Source organism: Esox lucius, chromosome 3 (genome assembly GCF_011004845.1).
Source record: "Esox lucius isolate fEsoLuc1 chromosome 3, fEsoLuc1.pri, whole genome shotgun sequence".
Classification (NCBI taxonomy): Eukaryota; Metazoa; Chordata; class Actinopteri; order Esociformes; family Esocidae; genus Esox; species Esox lucius.
Window position 1 is genome coordinate 29,032,736 of NC_047571.1, and position 17,904 is coordinate 29,050,639.

A 17,904-nucleotide genomic window follows, 5' to 3' on the forward strand; every position below is an offset into this window, starting at 1 on the left:
TCAACATGAATGTTTCTGTTTTTTTAAGTAAATGGGCATTATTTTTTGGAATGCTATTAACTATTTTACTCTAAATAAGAACAGAAACTCCACTGCATAGAAAGGATGACTCAGACCGCTCCTTTAAATGACAATATATTCTCTGTCAGCTTAGTTAAAAAATATGGGACTTTTTTGGTTTGTACTCAAAAAAACGTTCAGAAAAAGGTAGCTGAAACGTACAAACTGAAGAAGAAAAAAACACTGACGATAAGTTTGCTTCCTGATTTTGGTTTCCGTTCTGGGTAAAATGTGAAGATAAGGCAAGAAGACACAGCAGACTCTGCTTTGAAGAGAAGACACAATGAAGTGAGTACAACTGACTACTTAAGATTATTTTGATCAGAGGTGGCACCACAAGTCCAAAAGTGGTGGGGCAAAATTTAGGACATATCGGGGCATTTCTCAGAGACCACATTTTTTTCCCTTACATTGTGAGGTAAACTTGTGTTGTGTCCTAATTATATGCCTAGTTGACGAAATATAATTGTAAACATTCACATACATTTGAGTAGCTCAGTACACACTAATCCAGATGGACAAGGCATGTAACAAGTATAGATGAGTATAAAATGTTGTATATCCAATTATTAAATTGATCAACAGCTCACTTCAAAAAGGTGTTTATAAAATGATATTCCCATTCCATACATCAGAGTCTATTGAATCACGTCAATGTATCGCACTCTTCCTCATTCCTACTCGTTTCTATAGCTAGGTTTCACCATGTCTGCTTTTCACGATGGCTGTCTGAAAGAATTTTGTTGGCACTAGAAATCATTAGATACTTATCCTAGTGAATTAGTCGTCATCCATCTTTTATGTTTGAACAAAATTATTTACATTTTCCGTGTAGACGAATATTTAGGTAGCTATAGGTTTTGAAAGGTTTACAAATGGCTACGTAACAACCCCACGTCACCAGTCTCAAATGAACAAACTGACTTAATTCGTGTCCCCCTTGGCCTTGTGAAGGAGCAGCAGATCGTGTCTTTTTCCTGTGGCAAACATGTAATCAGTGAGCTTAAAATAATAATACTTATCTAGCTAATGAATAATGTAATATAAGGCCACAAAATACAGGCTACTATATTTAACAATAGCCGTTTTGTCAGTTATGGATATCATCATTGTATTGTGATGGGGACAAGTTAAGGGAATTTTACATACCAACATACCAACATACCAACTGATAACATTTCCACACACTGCGTTTTCACCTGAGAAGGAGGCAGGCGATAGGGGAGCGTGAGCAAAAAAAGTAGCTAGTAACCATCTGCAATGACTCGATTTAAACGATTACCTGCGTTACTCAGCAATGAGTTGTTGAGAGACGCTCTGCCTCCGCGGCCGAGTTGGCTGTCGGTAGGAGATCCCTGTGACTGACAGGTGCATTCACCTGTTGCAGTCAGCGTTTGAGGTACTGCGTTATATTCAACAGAGTTTACGGGGTGAAATTTGGAGAAGCGTTTTATCAACTTGTTCAATTGCAAAAAATCCAAGTAAAACATTTTCGTTGCAAAACGTTTTTTTTACATTTGTAATAGTAGATACATTGAATGCCCTCGATACTCCGCTGCGTTTAAAGTACCTGCGTGAAGTTGGCCCCCCACCAACGCAAAACTTCGTCAAACTATGCTCGTTCGTTTGTGCTCCGTTTGTGCTGGTTTGTGCTGTAAAAAGTTTCGTTTGTGCTGCTTCCGTTTTTTAGATATTAACAAAATATTTTTAGATCAATCTGAGGTCAACCAGCCCCCCCACATTCTCCAAATTCACCCAAAATAGTCTCGATCGTTTGTGCTCATTTGTGCGGGTAAAAGTTTCGTTTGTGCTGCGTTGGGTTTTAAAATATTCGACATTGAATTATAGACGATTACGTCACCAGCCCCCCCACATGCTCCAAATTCACCCAAAATAGTCTCGATCGTTTGTGCTACGTTTGTGCTGGTTTGTGTCTCTTTTGATGAACACAGGACTGTGAAAATGGAATCCCTGTCGACTGCTGGTTTCTTGGGCATCTGGCGTAAGCAAAACATAATTACCCTCAATTATTCTGATTCCAAAAAATATAATGTACAGCATACATTTGTTTTAATATATTACTGTATTGGTCTGAATATAATGATCATATAATATAGTAAAGATAATGTAGATGGATAATATATCTTATATTAGGACCAATATGGTAATGTTCACCCCTAGATTGTCATTTTTTATTGAACTGAAAATTCATTGCTAACACTATCACTAATTTAGCTATGAAATGTTAAATACAGTTGCACCCATGGTCGTTTTTTAATACTAAAATGAAACTTTGTGCAACTGTAAATAGCACTTCATAGCTAAATTAGTAATAGAAGTGTTATTATTGAGGTTTCTGTTCAATAACAAGGTTAGTTCTCTTGAAAGTTGTACAATATTCTTGCAGTTACTAGTATTGTAACAGACAGTTTTAAAACAATGTATACTTACATTGTTCAGAAATTTGGATTAGTAACGACTTTTGTAGTTTGATTTATATCGACCTTTTCTCCACTAACTCTACACAATTTTATACAAGAGCATTCTTGAATGGAAGTGTCACTTGCGGTGGGAGTGGAGTGTAGCAGATGAGACTCGTAAAAATAAAATACAATCACAAGACACTGAAGTGAGGATAATTGTTTATTGAACAAATTATGTGATGACAGAACGTCTTCGTCAATTCTACTTTAAAAGTGTGCTCACCTCGAGGATAGTTTAGCTGTTTTCTTGCCCAAAAATGCTGAAGTTACATTTAAACTACGACTTGATGGCACACGCGCACAAATCCATTTTGCTCATAGAGTAGCAGAAGATAAGAGTGACATAGGCCTAATAAAAGAAAAACATTACGTTTTTATTAAACACTACAGGACTACAAAAAACCTTATAATTGCATGATGTTCTATTAAATCATCTTTATTAGCATCTAACATTTTAGAGATTGAATAGACAAAACCGAAATAAAATGCTCATAGGCTATAGGCTACTGACTAACTACAAACCAAAATACAGAGCTGTCTGACTATTTTTGATCTTGTGACCATTGATGAATCTATTTTATTCAGTGAGCCTTGTTTGTAGCCTATAGGCCTAAATATTAATTTGATTACATTTCTGATATTTTAAAACCCAACGCGGCACAAACGAAACTTTTACCAGCACAAACGAAGCACAAACGATCGATACTATTTTGGGTGAATTTGGAGCATGTGGGGGGGCTGGTGACGTAATCGTCTATAATTCAATGTCGAATATTTTAAAACCCAACGCAGCACAAACGAAACTTTTACCGGCACAAACCAGCACAAACGAAGCACAAACGATCGAGACTATTTTGGGTGAATTTGGAGAATGGGGGGGAGGGGCTGGTTGACCTCAGATTGACCTAAAAATATTATGTTAATATCTAAAAAACGGAAGCAGCACAAACGAAAATGTTTACAGCACAAACCAGCACAAACGGAGCACAAACAAACGAGTATAGTTTGACGACGTTTTGCGTTGGTGGGGGGGCCAACTTCACGCAGGTGTTGAAAGTGGTGGGGCGGCGCTGGCTAATGCCAGCTCGCCACACATTTGCCAGCGGCTCTGATTTTGATGAATATGGCTCATTTATTGTAGATTACCCATTATTACCAAGTAAACAATTATTGTATCAACACCTGTTTCAGTGTCAACAGTGAAGAGGCGACTCGGGGGTGCTGGTCTTTTTTTTGCTTGACCGCGTAAGCTTAGCCGGCCTAGATGAATGAATGACTCATGTTAAACAGCGTAGTGGTTAATGACGCGGACAACGGAACAACAGATCCCGCATAGGACTCCCGTCACATTCAAAACACATTATGCCCTAGGACTTGTTGAGGACAGACAAAAACTTCGCTGTCTACAATCTTCCGTAAGCCAATAATAAGACATTTCTGGTGGGTATAAGATTTGTTCAGGATAGACAAACCAGGAGACAGGAAAATGCTAAATCTACGACAGGACACAGGGGTGCAAAGAAACTGGCTGCAGAAAGGAAAGAAAAAGTTGTGGAGTTCCTCTGTCATGTTGAGAACAGTTGCTTGCTGCCAGGGAAAAAAAACAGCAGAGACGTGTTCTCGTTAAACCCCTAGCTGAACTCCATTTTTCAATTAGTTCTGAAATGGAAAGGTCCCACAGGCTCTCTTACTGACAGTTTGTCAGATATTGTCCTTTCTATGTGACTCAGCCAAAAACATCTGACAGGAACACATGTGCCTGCATGGACCATGAGAATGTCAAACCTGAAAAACTGCAGCAGAAAGGTCTCCTGAAAGCAACCAGTGTCTATCAGCTGTTGTCCGCAATTGTGTGCAGTCCAGACGACAAGGCCTGCATGTACAGAGCCTGTGCAAAATGCTGCTATGATGAAGTGGAAGTTTCAAAACTCCAGACAGAAGAGATGGGGATGTTGTCTCAATGGGTAAGATAACCTGTCCCAGAAGAGCAGAGGACCTTTATGAACGTCATCAAAGAGAACCAGAAGGGCACTTTCACTGATTTGTTTGAAGTTTTTAATCGCAAGTTTTAATTGCAAAACACCACTTCAATTGGCTTCACCAGACCAAAGAGTGCAGGGTATTAAAGGAAAGCCTGAGAGAGGATGACATGGTCCTGCAAACTGAACAGAGAATTGCAGGCTTTTCACTTTGGTGGTAAGAGAAGGCAGGCCACTGTCCACTCCTGTGTTGCCTACACCTCTGCTGGTGTGCGGTCCTATGCAAGTATCTCTGGGTGCCTCCGGCATGATGAGAGTGCTGTGTGGGCCCACCTTGAGCCTGTGATAAAAGATGTGCTGGGCAGTCGGAACCCACATCCTACTACTCTCCATGTGATGAGCGACGGACCGGTCACTCAGTACAGGTAACAAAAATAACTTTTACCTGCTGAGCACCATCCCCTTCCTTTCAGGATTCAATCAGGTCACTTGGAACTGAGAGGTCTCATGGGAAAGGCGCACCAGATGGGGTTGGGGGTGCTGTTAAAAGGATTGCTGACTCTTCTGTCAACAGGGGAGCAGACATTCAAACCCCTGATGATCTTTACAGATTTTTAATGGAGAGACAGCAATCAAGTGAAGTAAAGTTCTTCTGGGTGTGTGAGGAGGACATCAGAAGATTTGACGAAGCTGTTCCTGATGTTGTACACCAGATGATCTCATCAGAACCAGGAAAAACACTGCACCCAGAACTCTCCTGTTTCTGCAGCAGGCTCCTCATCTGTGAATGAGGAGGAATCTCCTCATAACGCCACCATGGTCAGCTTTCCAACAAGAAGGGCGGAGGCAAGAGTCCAGGATCCAGAGCTCTTTGGAAAGTTTGTTTTGGTGAAATATGAGGAGCAGCCATTGGTGGGGCAGGTTCTTCAGGTGGTTGATGAGGAGATTGAGGTCAGCTGCATGCAGCTGTTTGGGCAATTAAAATGTGTTTACTTGGCCCCATCCTGCAGACCTGATATATTACTACCTAACCAATGTTCTCCAAGTGATATCAGAACCAGAGCCTCTTAATTCACGGCGCACACAACTTACCCATGCAGACTGGGCCAGCTTCAGTAGATGCACCTAAAAATAAGAAATGACAGTGAAAACACATCGGGCGCATAGAGCCTGAGTAGCGTAGATAGGTGCCTAGTCCCGCGCCGGTCACAAAACGATCGCTGTTAAACATTTCAGAATGTCTTGTTAAGAAAAGCTTTATTGTTGTTTGTTGTTATGATTATCCATGTTTTTCTTGTGTAAGTTAAATTTTGCAATCCTGTTACTATTTGAGGGGATTCATGTTTTAAATTCCCAGTACTTTTGATGAATTTACATGAATTTAAAATACAGACTTTCAGTGGACATAAGCAGTCATTCAACTACAGTAAAATTTAATTAATTAGTCAATTCTATTAATTGTAGCCTATTCAGTTTCTACCGAATATGAAGTGTCATTTCTGTCATGTAATGTTGCCCAAACAATGCTGTTTGTGATCAGTTTGATACGGGTTACTTACAAAACTGGTTATCAGTCCATTTATCTTTACCAATTGTACTTTAACAGACTGTTAAAAAAGACAGCTGTGATTGTCTTATTCTGTATTGTAATTAAAATGCAATTTTTCAACAAATGTCTTGTCATTATGAATCTTGTCAGGTGGCGCAAACGCATTGTCAGGTGGTGCAACCAGGTAAAATACTTCTTTAAAACAAGAAATAGTAGATTAAAGTGAACATAAGGTTGGAAAATGTGATGTACACAATTATTCTATAAAAAATATACTTTTTAAATTTGTTAAGTATTTATTCACATTTTAAATGTAAAGTTGGATGTTGGTAAACCAAATGACCCCACCACCTACAATAAATGATGCAATAGTTTGTTTTAATACCAAGCTCAACTACAAAATAATAATTTGTTAGGCAAGGTAGACACTCATAAACAAACCCACTTTTGTTATTAATGTCTACTCATAAGGAAGTGTGTTTTCCGTTGTTGAAACTTATGGTTGTGGCACCGGACATCATTGAAATTGCCAATACAGTGTAAAAATGTATCAAAACCCCTGTAAATGTTGTGCAACCATTAAGACTTAAACACACTCTTCCAAATTAAAGACTATTTTAAAAACACATTTTTAAAAACCTTATTTGTCAATGACCCTATTAATGCCTGGCAAAATTATCTGATGTTGAAATCATGGTAGCTGTATGGCGCCCTAGTGTAGTGTTTAAAGGTACAGCTTCTTACGTGAGAGACCCGGGTTTGAATCCAGGGGAGGGTAAACATTATCATTTTGTTTTATTGGGACCAGTGATTAGGGAAACAGGTGAGGGCAATAAACAACAAAATGAGTTTCTGTGAGCCAAGCGAGGCAAGAGCGTGTTGGATCTCACTGACAGGACGTGACATTTAATTTGCAACTCTGCCTAGTAGGACATCATCCGGGAGCCGCCTCTTCACTGTTGATGTTTAGGCTGTGTGTTTTGCAGGAACTATTAAACGAAGCAGCCAGTTGAGGGCATGTGAGGCGTCCGCTTCTCAAACTAGGCACTCTAATGTATTTGTCCTCTTGCTCAGTTGCGCACCGGGGCCTCCCGCTCCTCTTTCTATTCTGATTGGAGACAGTTTGTGCTTTTCTGTGAAGGGAGTAGAACACGGCGTTGTATGAGATCTTCCGTTTCTTGGGAATTTCTCACATGAAATGGCCTTCATTTCTCAGAACAAGAAGAGACTAATGAGTTTTAGAAGAAAGTTCTTTGATTCTGGCCATTTTGTTATCAAACCCACAATTGTTTGTTCTCTAGATACTCGACTAGTCAAAAGAAGGCCATTTTTATTGCTTCTTAAATCAGCACAACAGTTTTTAGTTGTGCTTAAATAATTGCAAAAGGGTTTTGTAACGATCAATTAGCCTTTTAAAATGATAAACTTGGATTAGCAAACAAAACGTGCTGTTGGAACACTGGTTGTTAATAATGGGCCTCTGTACGCCTATGTAGATATTCCATAAAGCAATCAGCTCTACAATAGTCATTTACAAAATGAACAATGTCTACACTGTATTTCTGATCAGTTGATCAAAAAAATTGCTTTTAAAAACATGGACATTTCTAAGTGACCCCAAACTTTTGAACTGTAGTGTATATTCCTTTTTGAGTTGTCAACTCATATGAACTAAACAATAGATAACACAGCTTCACTAATGGCGGGAATGAATCAATGGACATGTGCTGTACAGCACAGGTGTCAAATGGAGAGCAGAGTGTCTGCAGGTTTTCACTCTCACCTTGTACTTGATTGACTAATTACGTCACTAATTTGTTCGTTTCTACCCTCACCTGGTTGTGTAGGTGTGAACTGGGAACCAATTTATAGGAAAAACCAAAAACCCGCAGACACTGGAACCAGTTTGACTCACATGCTGTACAACATTTAAAGTCCTTAATTATCTGGACAGTGACACCATTTTTGTTATTTTGGCTCTAAACTCTTAGTTATTTTGGTTAAAGTGGTTCAGCTTTAAATTGAGGGAATTTACATCCACAGACTGTGAACAATGATGGAATTACAACCCTTTTTATACATACAATCCCCCAAAATGTTTGGGGACCAAAAGTAATTGGACAAATTAATATAATATAATCATATTTATTTGCAAATCCATTATATACAGTAACAAGTATTATATACACTGCCAATCCATTATATACACTGCCAATTTTGCAGGTTTTCCCACTTACAGAGCATGTAGAAGTCTGTAATTTTTTATCATAGGTACTCTTCAACTGTGAGTGACGGAATCTAAAACAAAAATCCAGAAAATCACCTTGTATGATCTTTAAGTAATTCATTTGCATTTTATTGCATGACATAAGTATTTGATACATCAGAAAAGCATAACTTAATATTTGGTACAGAAAACTTTTATTTGCAATTACAGAGATCATTTGTTTCCTGTAGTTCTTGACCAGGTTTGCACACACTGCAGCAGGGATTTTGGCCCATTCCTCTATAAAGACCTTCTCCAGATCCTTCAGGTTTCGGGGCTGTCGCTGGGAAATATGGACTTCCAGCTCCCTCCAAAGATTTTCTATTGGGTTCAGGTCTGAAGATGGGTCGTGGCTGGGTCTTCCAGCATGACAACAACCCGAAACACATAGCCAGGGCAACTAAGGAATGGCTCTGTAAGAAGCATCTCAAGGTCCTGGAGTGGCCTAGCCAGTCACCAGATCTCAACCCCACAGAAAATCATTGGAGGGAGTTGAAAGTCTGTGTTGCCAAATAATTATGGACTGCACTGTATATAACCGGATAGTGAATACCTTTAACTTATGATGTGGCTTAAATCTATTACTAAAAATCGACCTGTTCTGTTGTTTACCAGTGTCAAGGGATCTATGTCGGCCTCATCGTCACATGCATCCACATCTGTTTCAGAGCAGCTGCTAGCTGTTCTGGAGCAACTGACAAATGAGGAGTTGAAGACATTTCAGTGGTACCTAAAGCAACCTGTTTTGGATGGTTCAGCTCCACTCCCAGTTTGTAGACTTGAAAATGCTAAAAGAGAGGACACTGTGGACCAGATGGTGCAGACCTATGGGAAATCTGTCTCTCTTAAGATCTCACACCATATTCTGGAGAAAATGAAACGGAACGATCTTGCTGGTACGTAAGAATGAAAATATAAAAAATTCCGGATTCAAACTGCAGCTCCGGAAAAGAGACCACTGCACCTTTTTCTTTCCAAAAAAGCTAAAAAGGAAAGTTTCGAGTGAGGAACAGAAGCGTTCAGTTTGCAGTGGTCTCTTAATTTTAACCCTTCTGTTGCTCACTCAAAACTTTCATTTTTAACTTTTTTGGAAAGGAAAGAAAAAGGTGCAGTAGTCTTTTAATTATCTCCGGAGCTGTGTATGTTTTTGTGTTGCATATATATGTACATTTTAATATACTGATTGAATGGGTAAGCATGTTCAGACCTTTGACTGGTACTGTACACCAGTCAAAGGTTTCAATGTCGCTCAAGTCTTTACTCCTACTTAATTCTCCTGCGTCCAACATGTTGAATAGGATTGTTGGCTTACCATCTAATTTATCCAGACCTTGACATCTGCCCCTGTTAGAAAAGGATCAACTTTATTTGCTTCACCTGTGAGCGGTCATAATGTTTTGGCTCATCAGTTTATATAAACACATACTATATACCTATACAAACTTAGAATTATATATTTTATACCCACACACATATATACACTCACCTAAAGGATTATTAGGAACACCATACTAATACTGTGTTTGACCCCCTTTCGCCTTCAGAACTGCCTTCATTCTACATGGCATTGATTCAACAAGGTACTGAAAGCATTCTTTAGAAATGTTGGCCCATATTGATAGGATAGCATCTTGCAGTTGATGGAGATTTTTGGGATGCACATCCAGGGTACGAAGCTCCCGTTCCACCACATCCCAAAGATGCTCTATTGGGTTGAGATCTGGTGACTGTGGGGGCCATTTCAGTACAGTGAACTCATTGGCATGTTCAAGAAACCAATTTGAAATGATTCGAGCTTTGTGACATGGTGCATTATCCTACTGGAAGTAGCCATCAGAGGATGGGTACATGGTGGTCATAAAGGGATGGACATAGTCAGAAACAATGCTCAGGTAGGCCATGGCATTTAAACGATGCCCAATTGGCACTAAGGGGCCTAAAGTGTGCCAAGAAAACATCCCCCACACCATTACACCACCACCACCAGCCTGCACAGTGGTAACAAGGCATGATGGGTCCATGTTCTCATTCTGTTTATGCCAAATTCTGACTCTACCATCTGAATATCTCAACAGAAATCGAGACTCATCAGACCAGGCAACATTCTTCCAGTCTTCAACTGTCCAATTTTGGTAATCTCGTGCAAATTGTAGCCTCTTTTTCCTATTTGTAGTGGAGATGAGTGGTACCCGGTGGGGTCTTCTGCTGTTTAGCCCATACGCCTCAAGGTTGTGCGTGTTGTGGCTTCACAAATGCTTTGCTGCATACCTCGGTTGTAACGAGTGGTTATTTCAGTCAAAGTTGCTCTTCTATCAGCTTGAATCAGTCGGCCCATTCTCCTCTGACCTCTAGCATCAACAAGGCATTTTCGCCCACAGGACTGCCGCATACTGGATGTTTTTCCCTTCTCACACCATTCTTTGTAAACCCTAGAAATGGTTGTGCGTGAAAATCCCAGTAACTGAGCAGATTGTGAAATACTCAGACAAGCCCGCCTGGCACCAACAACCATGCCACGCTCAAAATTGCTTAAATCACCTTTCTTTTTCCCATTCTGACATTCAGTTTGGAGTTCAGGAGATTGTCTTGACCAGGACCACACCCCTAAATGCATTGAAGCAACTGCCATGTGATTGGTTGATTAGATAATTGCATTAATGAGAAATTGAGCAGGTGTTCCTAATAATCCTTTAGGTGAGTGTATTTATGTGTGTGTGTATATATATATGTGTATATTTATGTCAATAAATCCATTAATATTTATTTTGTTGTGTCTTGGTTACATTTCAGAAAGTGAATTTCAAGCCATAATACCCATTCAGGATGTTCCAGATGCTTCTTTACATTTCTCCAGCAACCCTGAGACTGAAGACCATGTTAAAGACCCAATACTTACTGCTGTGAATGCCACAGATGATGGTACATAATGTAAAATTGGACACTGCAGTGTGATGTTCTTAAGGATATTCATATTTAAAGGAGACTATAGTGTTTTGTTCTCTTTTGGATTCCTAGAATGTAACATTAAATGGGGAATTTAACAACTTAATGTCAGATGATTATTCACCCTGAGGGTAATCTATCAGCCAATAGTTTGGGTCTCATTAAAAGGTATATTTCAGGATGTTGTTCTGTAGGGCCCAGTTACTTTAATTGATGATTAAGTACTTTTTTGTGCCTGTTTATATAAAAAGGGATTGCAGTTTCTCCAGGCCACATTGAAACCTCTTAAGTAGGATTCTGTCCTTTTATTATCAAAGGAACTGTCAACACTTTGATTACCCTTAATCTTTGTTTTGTATCCAATGTCAGGTCCTTCATATATGGACGTTGAGAAGTATCAAAGTAAATTCAAAGACAACTTGAAGCAGCTTCAGCATGTGTTTGAAGGAGTAGCTAGGCAGGGAAATAAAACTAATCTCAATAAGATCTTCACTGAACTCTACATCACAGAGGGCAGGAGTGGAGAGGTCAATAATGAACATGAGGTAAGACAGATTGAGATTGCATCCATGAAACCAGCATCGACACAAGAGACGCCGATTGAATGCAATGACATCTTTACACTTTCGCCTGGACAAGACAAACCTATCAGAACTGTGCTGACTAAGGGAGTTGCTGGCATTGGAAAAACATTCTCTGTACTTAAGTTCATTTTGGACTGGGCTGAAGGAAAAGCAAATCAAGATATCCAATTTATATTTTCACTGCCATTCCGAGAGCTGAATTTGATGAGGGAAAAGAAGATGAGTTTAGTGGATCTTATTCATGACTGCATCAAAGAAGCAAAAGTAATTGAAAAGGAGTTCCTCAAACAGGTCTTTAAAAAAGTACATGAATTGGGAAGCACAAAATACAAAGACAGTAAGTACACATTTCTGTTTGTACTTGATGGTCTAGATGAGTGTCGGTTGTCTCTCGACTTCAAGAAGATTGACAGCTGGGATGATCCCACAAAGCTAACCTCTGTGGATGTGCTGCTGACAAACCTCATCAAGGGCAATCTACTTCCCTCGGCTCGTCTCTGGATAACCTCCAGACCTGCAGCAGCCAATCAGATTCCGTCGGGGTGTGTCGACCAGGTAACAGAGGTGCGAGGATTCAACGACACACAGAAGGAGAGGTACTTCAGGAAGAGATTTGAAGATGAGAATCTGGCCAACAGAATCATCTTGCACATTAAGACATCAAGGAGTCTTTACATTATGTGCCACATACCAGTCTTCTGTTGGATTGCAGCTACAGTTTTGGAGCGCGTTTTGAGGACAGATGGGGGTGAGACCCCCAAGACTTTAACTCAACTATTTATTGGACTACTGGTGTTTCAGGCCAAACAGATGAATGACAAATATCTTGAGAAGGGTGAGGGAGATCCAAACTGGGATGAAGACAAAATCATGGCACTGGGAAAGCTGGCTTTTCATCAGCTCAGAACCGGTAACCTCATTTTCTATAAGTCTGATCTTCTGGAGTGTGGTATTGATGTCCAAGATTTGGACTGCCTGGGAGTGTTCACTGAGATTTTCAGGGAGGACTATGGGCCGTTTCAGGAGAAAGTCTACTGCTTTATTCATCTGAGCATCCAGGAGTTTCTGGCTGCATTGTATGTCTTTCTATCTTTCAGCAACAGAAAGGTAAACCTACTGACCAAGGGCCAATCTGTCTTCAGAAATCCTTTCATGAAGTTCAAAAACCCTGCCACCTCTTTCTACAAGAGTGCAGTGGATAAAGCCTTAAAGGGTGACAGTGGACACCTGGACCTCTTCCTTCGCTTCCTTCTGGGCCTCTCGCTGGAGTCCAATCAGTTTTACTTACGTGGCCTACTGACACAGACAAGAACCACAGCCAGTAGCTCACGGTGCTGGGAGAAAACAGTCAAGTACATCAAGCGGAAGATTAGAAGGAATCCCTCTCCAGAGAGGTGCGTAAATCTGTTCCACTGCCTGAATGAGCTAAAAGACCACTCTCTAGTGGAGGAGATCCAAAACTATCTTAGCACAGGAAGTGTCTCCAGGGAAGAACTCTCAAATACACAATGGTCTGCTCTGGTCTTTGTGTTGCTGACTTCAGAAGAGGAGCTGGATGTGTTTGATTTAAAGAAATATAACAGATCAGAGAAGGGTCTTCTGAAACTGCTGCCAGTGGTCAAAGCCTGCAGAACAGCTCTGTGAGTACTGTAAAATAATGAAATCATGACTGTACATGTTTACTAAGTTTTTATATTTTTTTCCAAATCATGTGGACAGAAGTTCTGCGTATTTGTATAAATGTGATTATTAATAGTTGTTCACACCTTTCATAGGCTCAATGGATGTAACCTCACAGAGAGATGCTGTGAAGCTTTAGCCTTAGCTGTCAACACCTCATGCCTAAAAGAGCTGGACCTAAGTGACAACAACCTGAAGGATTCAGGAGTGCGGCTGCTCTCTGCTGGACTGGAGAGTCCACAATGTAAACTGGAAACACTGAGGTTAGCTGTGCTGTATTAATTAACATGCGGCTCCATTTTCACATGTATTCTCCCAGCCAAATAGTAAATGTCCTAATGTAAATTTGCTAACTGAGTGTTTATACACATGTAGGTCATACAATGTCATTAAAGACGTGTTTTCAAGGTGCTATACTTATTATATTCAGCATCACGATCAGTAATTCATTATTTAAAATGTATAATCACAATTGTGGGTCGCTAATCTTTCATTACTAAAGGATTTAAAATGCGTGTTCTGTAGGTTGTCATTTTGCGGAATTACAGAGAAAGGCTGCGCTACTCTGGCCTCAGTCCTTAAGTCCGAATCTTCAAACCTGAGAGAGCTGGACTTGAGTGACAATGACCTACGGAATACAGGAGCGGAGCTGATCTCTGTTGGACTTGAGAATCGGCTCTGTAAACTGGAGAAACTGAGGTCAGTGTTCCTGTAATAATCAAAATGTCCATTTAATGTATATAAAGGAAAGATTCAGACAAATTTGTCAGCTGGATTTTAGCTTCCTGTACTTTGTACTCTGCTTTCTGTGTGATTAAATGAGGACTAGTGGTTTTGTCATCTAGCATTTTTTTGCTAGTCTAGATGCGAGTACAACGTTCGCGCATTATTTCTATAATTGACTCGTCTTCTTCAATCAATCAATCAATTAATGTCTGGTTGGGTTTTGACGGGGGGCCCAGGATTGCCTGGGAGGAAAATATGGCAATTTGAATATCAGTGATTGGACAGCTCACTGCTCCAGCTGATTCCAGTTTTGGAATGTATTAAAACATGCCACACACAACTAAAACGTGTGTGGATAGATTACCATGAATTTGTCATTTCATCTCTGGCAAAAATAATTCCATAAAGGTGAAGAATATAAACATTGACCCGCTCTACTAGTGGATGTAAACTCATCATAAGTTCTGCAGGTTGTCATTCTGTGGAGTTGCAAAGAAAGGTTGCGCTTCTCTGGCCTCAGCTTTGAGATCAAACCCATCCCACCTGAGAGAGTTGGACCTCAGCTACAATTATGAAGGAGCGAATCTGCTTTCAGCGAGACTGAAGGATCCAAACTGTAGACTGGAGAAACTTGAGTATGTTCTGTATCTCTGTCACAGTGATGTCATACCTCTAATATATGGTCTCATATAATACAAGACATGTTATACACACGTTTAGCAGTCCTGCATGCATTTATTTTGTGTGTTTTTCTATGAGTTATTAATTTGCTTTTCCTTTAGCATGGGATCCGGAGACTTCAAAATCGCTCCAGGGCAAATGAAATGTGAGTGTTGACAAATTGTCTTATTCTGGGACAAGCGGTCAGTATTGAATGCAGTATTTATGTATCGGCCTAGCAATGTAGTGTAAGGCCAACTAGAACACAGTATACTAGATACTAGATAGTATACTGTATACTAGATAATAGATCAGTATACTAGTATGCCCTGCTGTACATGTACAGCTGTACTCAAAAGTTTGCTTACCCTTGGAGAATTGGTAATATATGTACCATTTGTAAAGAAAACATGAGTGAGCAGGCAAAACACATGTCTTTTATTTCTTATGGGATTCATATTCAACTGTAGGTCATAACAGAATGGCACTATCATAAAACAAAACATGGCAACAAAAACAAAATTGACTGACCCCTGTTCAAAAGTCTACATACCCTTAGTTCTTAATACTGTGTATTGCCCCCTTTAGCATCAATGACAGTGTGCAGTCTTTTTGTAATCTTGTAGGTGGTATAGCTGCCTATTTGTGTTGGCAAAATGCCTCCAGGTCAAGTCTTTGGCCGTGGTCTTGAGGAACCTGTTGGGCTTTCATGTATTTAAAATACAGTTCCCAACTATGGTCCTCAAGGACCCCCAACAGTAATCATTTTCATTGTAGCCCCAGCCAAGCACAGCTGATTAAACTTGACAACTAATTATCAGGCTCTCATTGAGTTGAATTGGGTGTGCTTGTCCAGAGCTACAACAGAAATGTGTGCTATCGGGGGTACTCCGGAATTGGGGACCACTGGTCTAAGACATATTTACCATGTAATCTTTACTAATAGTTGGAGTTGATCTACATATGTTTTCATTTCACCCAAACAAGGTTTGGCACAACATTTTGATGATGCATGATCCTATGGATGTCATATAGTAGGTCCCTGGACAATATCATTGGCACGCTATATTAATGGTAAACAGGGATGTTGGTATTCCAGGAAGTTTCGGTGAGGAACACTTACTTATATGGGTCAGTGTGTAGAAGAAATGAGTATGCGATTAACGGCGTGATCTTATTTTAATGCTAAACATTTGAAGTTATATTATGTTTTTAACACGTCGGGTCTGACAGCACTAAGGAAATGAAAGTCAACTTGAACTTTCTACGGTGCACATTTCGTTATCACCGAATATTTTGTCTCCAGGTCTCAGGGAACAACTTTTCTAATTAACATTAGAACAATCTCAGGGGCACAGAAGTAAAATCGTGTTTCTCGTTCAGATGCCCGTGCTCTTTCTCTGGACCCCAACACAGCCCACCAACACCTCTCCCTGTCCAAGGAGAACCGGAAGGTGATGAGGGTGGACGAGAAGCAGTGCTATCCCGATCACCCGGACAGGTTCGGCAGCTGTGAACAGGTGCTGTGTAGAGAGGGCCTGTCCGGGCCCCGGCCCTGCTACTGGGAGGCGGAGTGGTGTGGGGAGTGGGCCGTCATTGGCGTGGCATACAAGGGCATCAGCAAGACGGGAGGCCGCAAGGACTGTGTGCTCGGATTCAATCGCAAGTCGTGGAGCCTGGAGTGCTCCAATCACAGCAACACGACGTGGCACAACAACGACGGCCAGGAGTTCCCCGCCCAGTCCTGCACCTACCACAGAGTGGGCGTGTACCTGGACTGGTCAGCCGGCATCCTGTCCTTCAGCAGAGTCTCCTCGGACAAGTTGCAGACTGTCACACACCTGCACACCTTCCAGTCCAAGTTCACAGAGCCCCTCTACCCAGGGTTTTATGTCGGGAGTGGGTCGTCAGTCACTCTGAGGTGAAAGCGTTGGCCTCAAACCAAGCACTTTGCTATGATAACAACAACAATATTGTTCTTATTTTTGTCGGTGGCTGTTCATGTAGGAGGTTTTTTCGTGAGATTCCTGAAGTTTTGCGATTTCTTTTTTTTTGTGTGGAGGTGCTTACACCTGGATTGGAATCTGAAAGGTCTGAAGCATATCAGTGTGACACGGGAGGTATATTCTGTGGAGGTGCTTACACCTGGATTGCAGCATCTTTTTTTGAGACAAATACTAAGACAGAAACGGTTTCTACTGGTTACAGAAAGAACACTGAATACAAGTGACACAAAACACACCTGGCAACACAGAAGTCAGGCCAGACTAACTTAATCACTTTCATCATCGATGTCTGAAATAAAGATAAAAGGTCACAACCAATTGTTGAAAAAAGACTCAGATGCTTTATTTGTATTTATTTCACCATCATATTACCAGGTAACCCTTTCCTTTTACAATTATTTTTTTATTTTTGTATCTTTTGGTATATATATATATATATTTTTTTACCATTTTAAAAAAGTAACATGCCAGCATGCTATTAGCACGTATGTACACAGCACATACACAGCACCAAAATAAAATAAAGTCGAATTAAACTTTATGAAGTTCAGATTGGGAAACATGAAAAAAACTGAAAAGGAACCAGGCAAGTCTAGTTCAGCCGGCCCAATATTGGAAGTGATGAATGTTGTTGCCCTCTCTGGATTCGAACCGGGGTCTTCCATGTGAGAGGCTGTGTCTTTAACCACTATGCCAAAAACCTCTCCTTTTGCAGAATGTTGGTATTGCGTCTCGACATTACATCATTTTGTCATGCATTGACATCATACCAAGTTGAATATTTCACTAGACACCATTAAGCATTGTGTTAAACTAAGGTTTCTTCTTAAGTTTACCTCCACCACAAATAGTAGCTTTTGCCACTGGCCGTTTTAACAGCTTATTAGCCAGTAATAGGCTTACTAGTATCTAACTTACTACTTGGAATAGTCATAAGAATTGAGCAATTTCTAGCAAGACTGAAGATT

At 40.3% G+C, this 17,904-nt stretch overlaps 1 protein-coding gene across 5 annotated transcripts; it reads left to right on the forward strand.

Moving 5' to 3' along the window:
* The first annotated feature begins 77 nt into the window (after positions 1-77).
* Positions 78-17,266, forward strand: LOC105028919 (NACHT, LRR and PYD domains-containing protein 3). 5 transcript variants are annotated; one of them, XM_010901982.4, is made up of 9 exons: positions 78-348; positions 8,953-9,233; positions 11,128-11,256; positions 11,650-13,504; positions 13,640-13,807; positions 14,070-14,243; positions 14,741-14,905; positions 15,053-15,096; positions 16,314-17,266. In XM_010901982.4, exons 1-9 carry the CDS (start codon positions 344-346, stop codon positions 16,853-16,855), a joined length of 3,363 nt encoding a protein of 1,120 aa, XP_010900284.3. In that variant the 5' UTR covers positions 78-343; the 3' UTR covers positions 16,856-17,266. The 5 variants fall into 5 exon arrangements, with proteins under 5 accessions (XP_010900284.3, XP_019900761.2, XP_019900766.2 ...); XM_020045202.2 differs by having other exon boundaries at positions 9,006-9,233; XM_020045207.2 differs by having other exon boundaries at positions 9,011-9,233.
* The last annotated feature ends 638 nt before the right edge of the window (positions 17,267-17,904 follow it).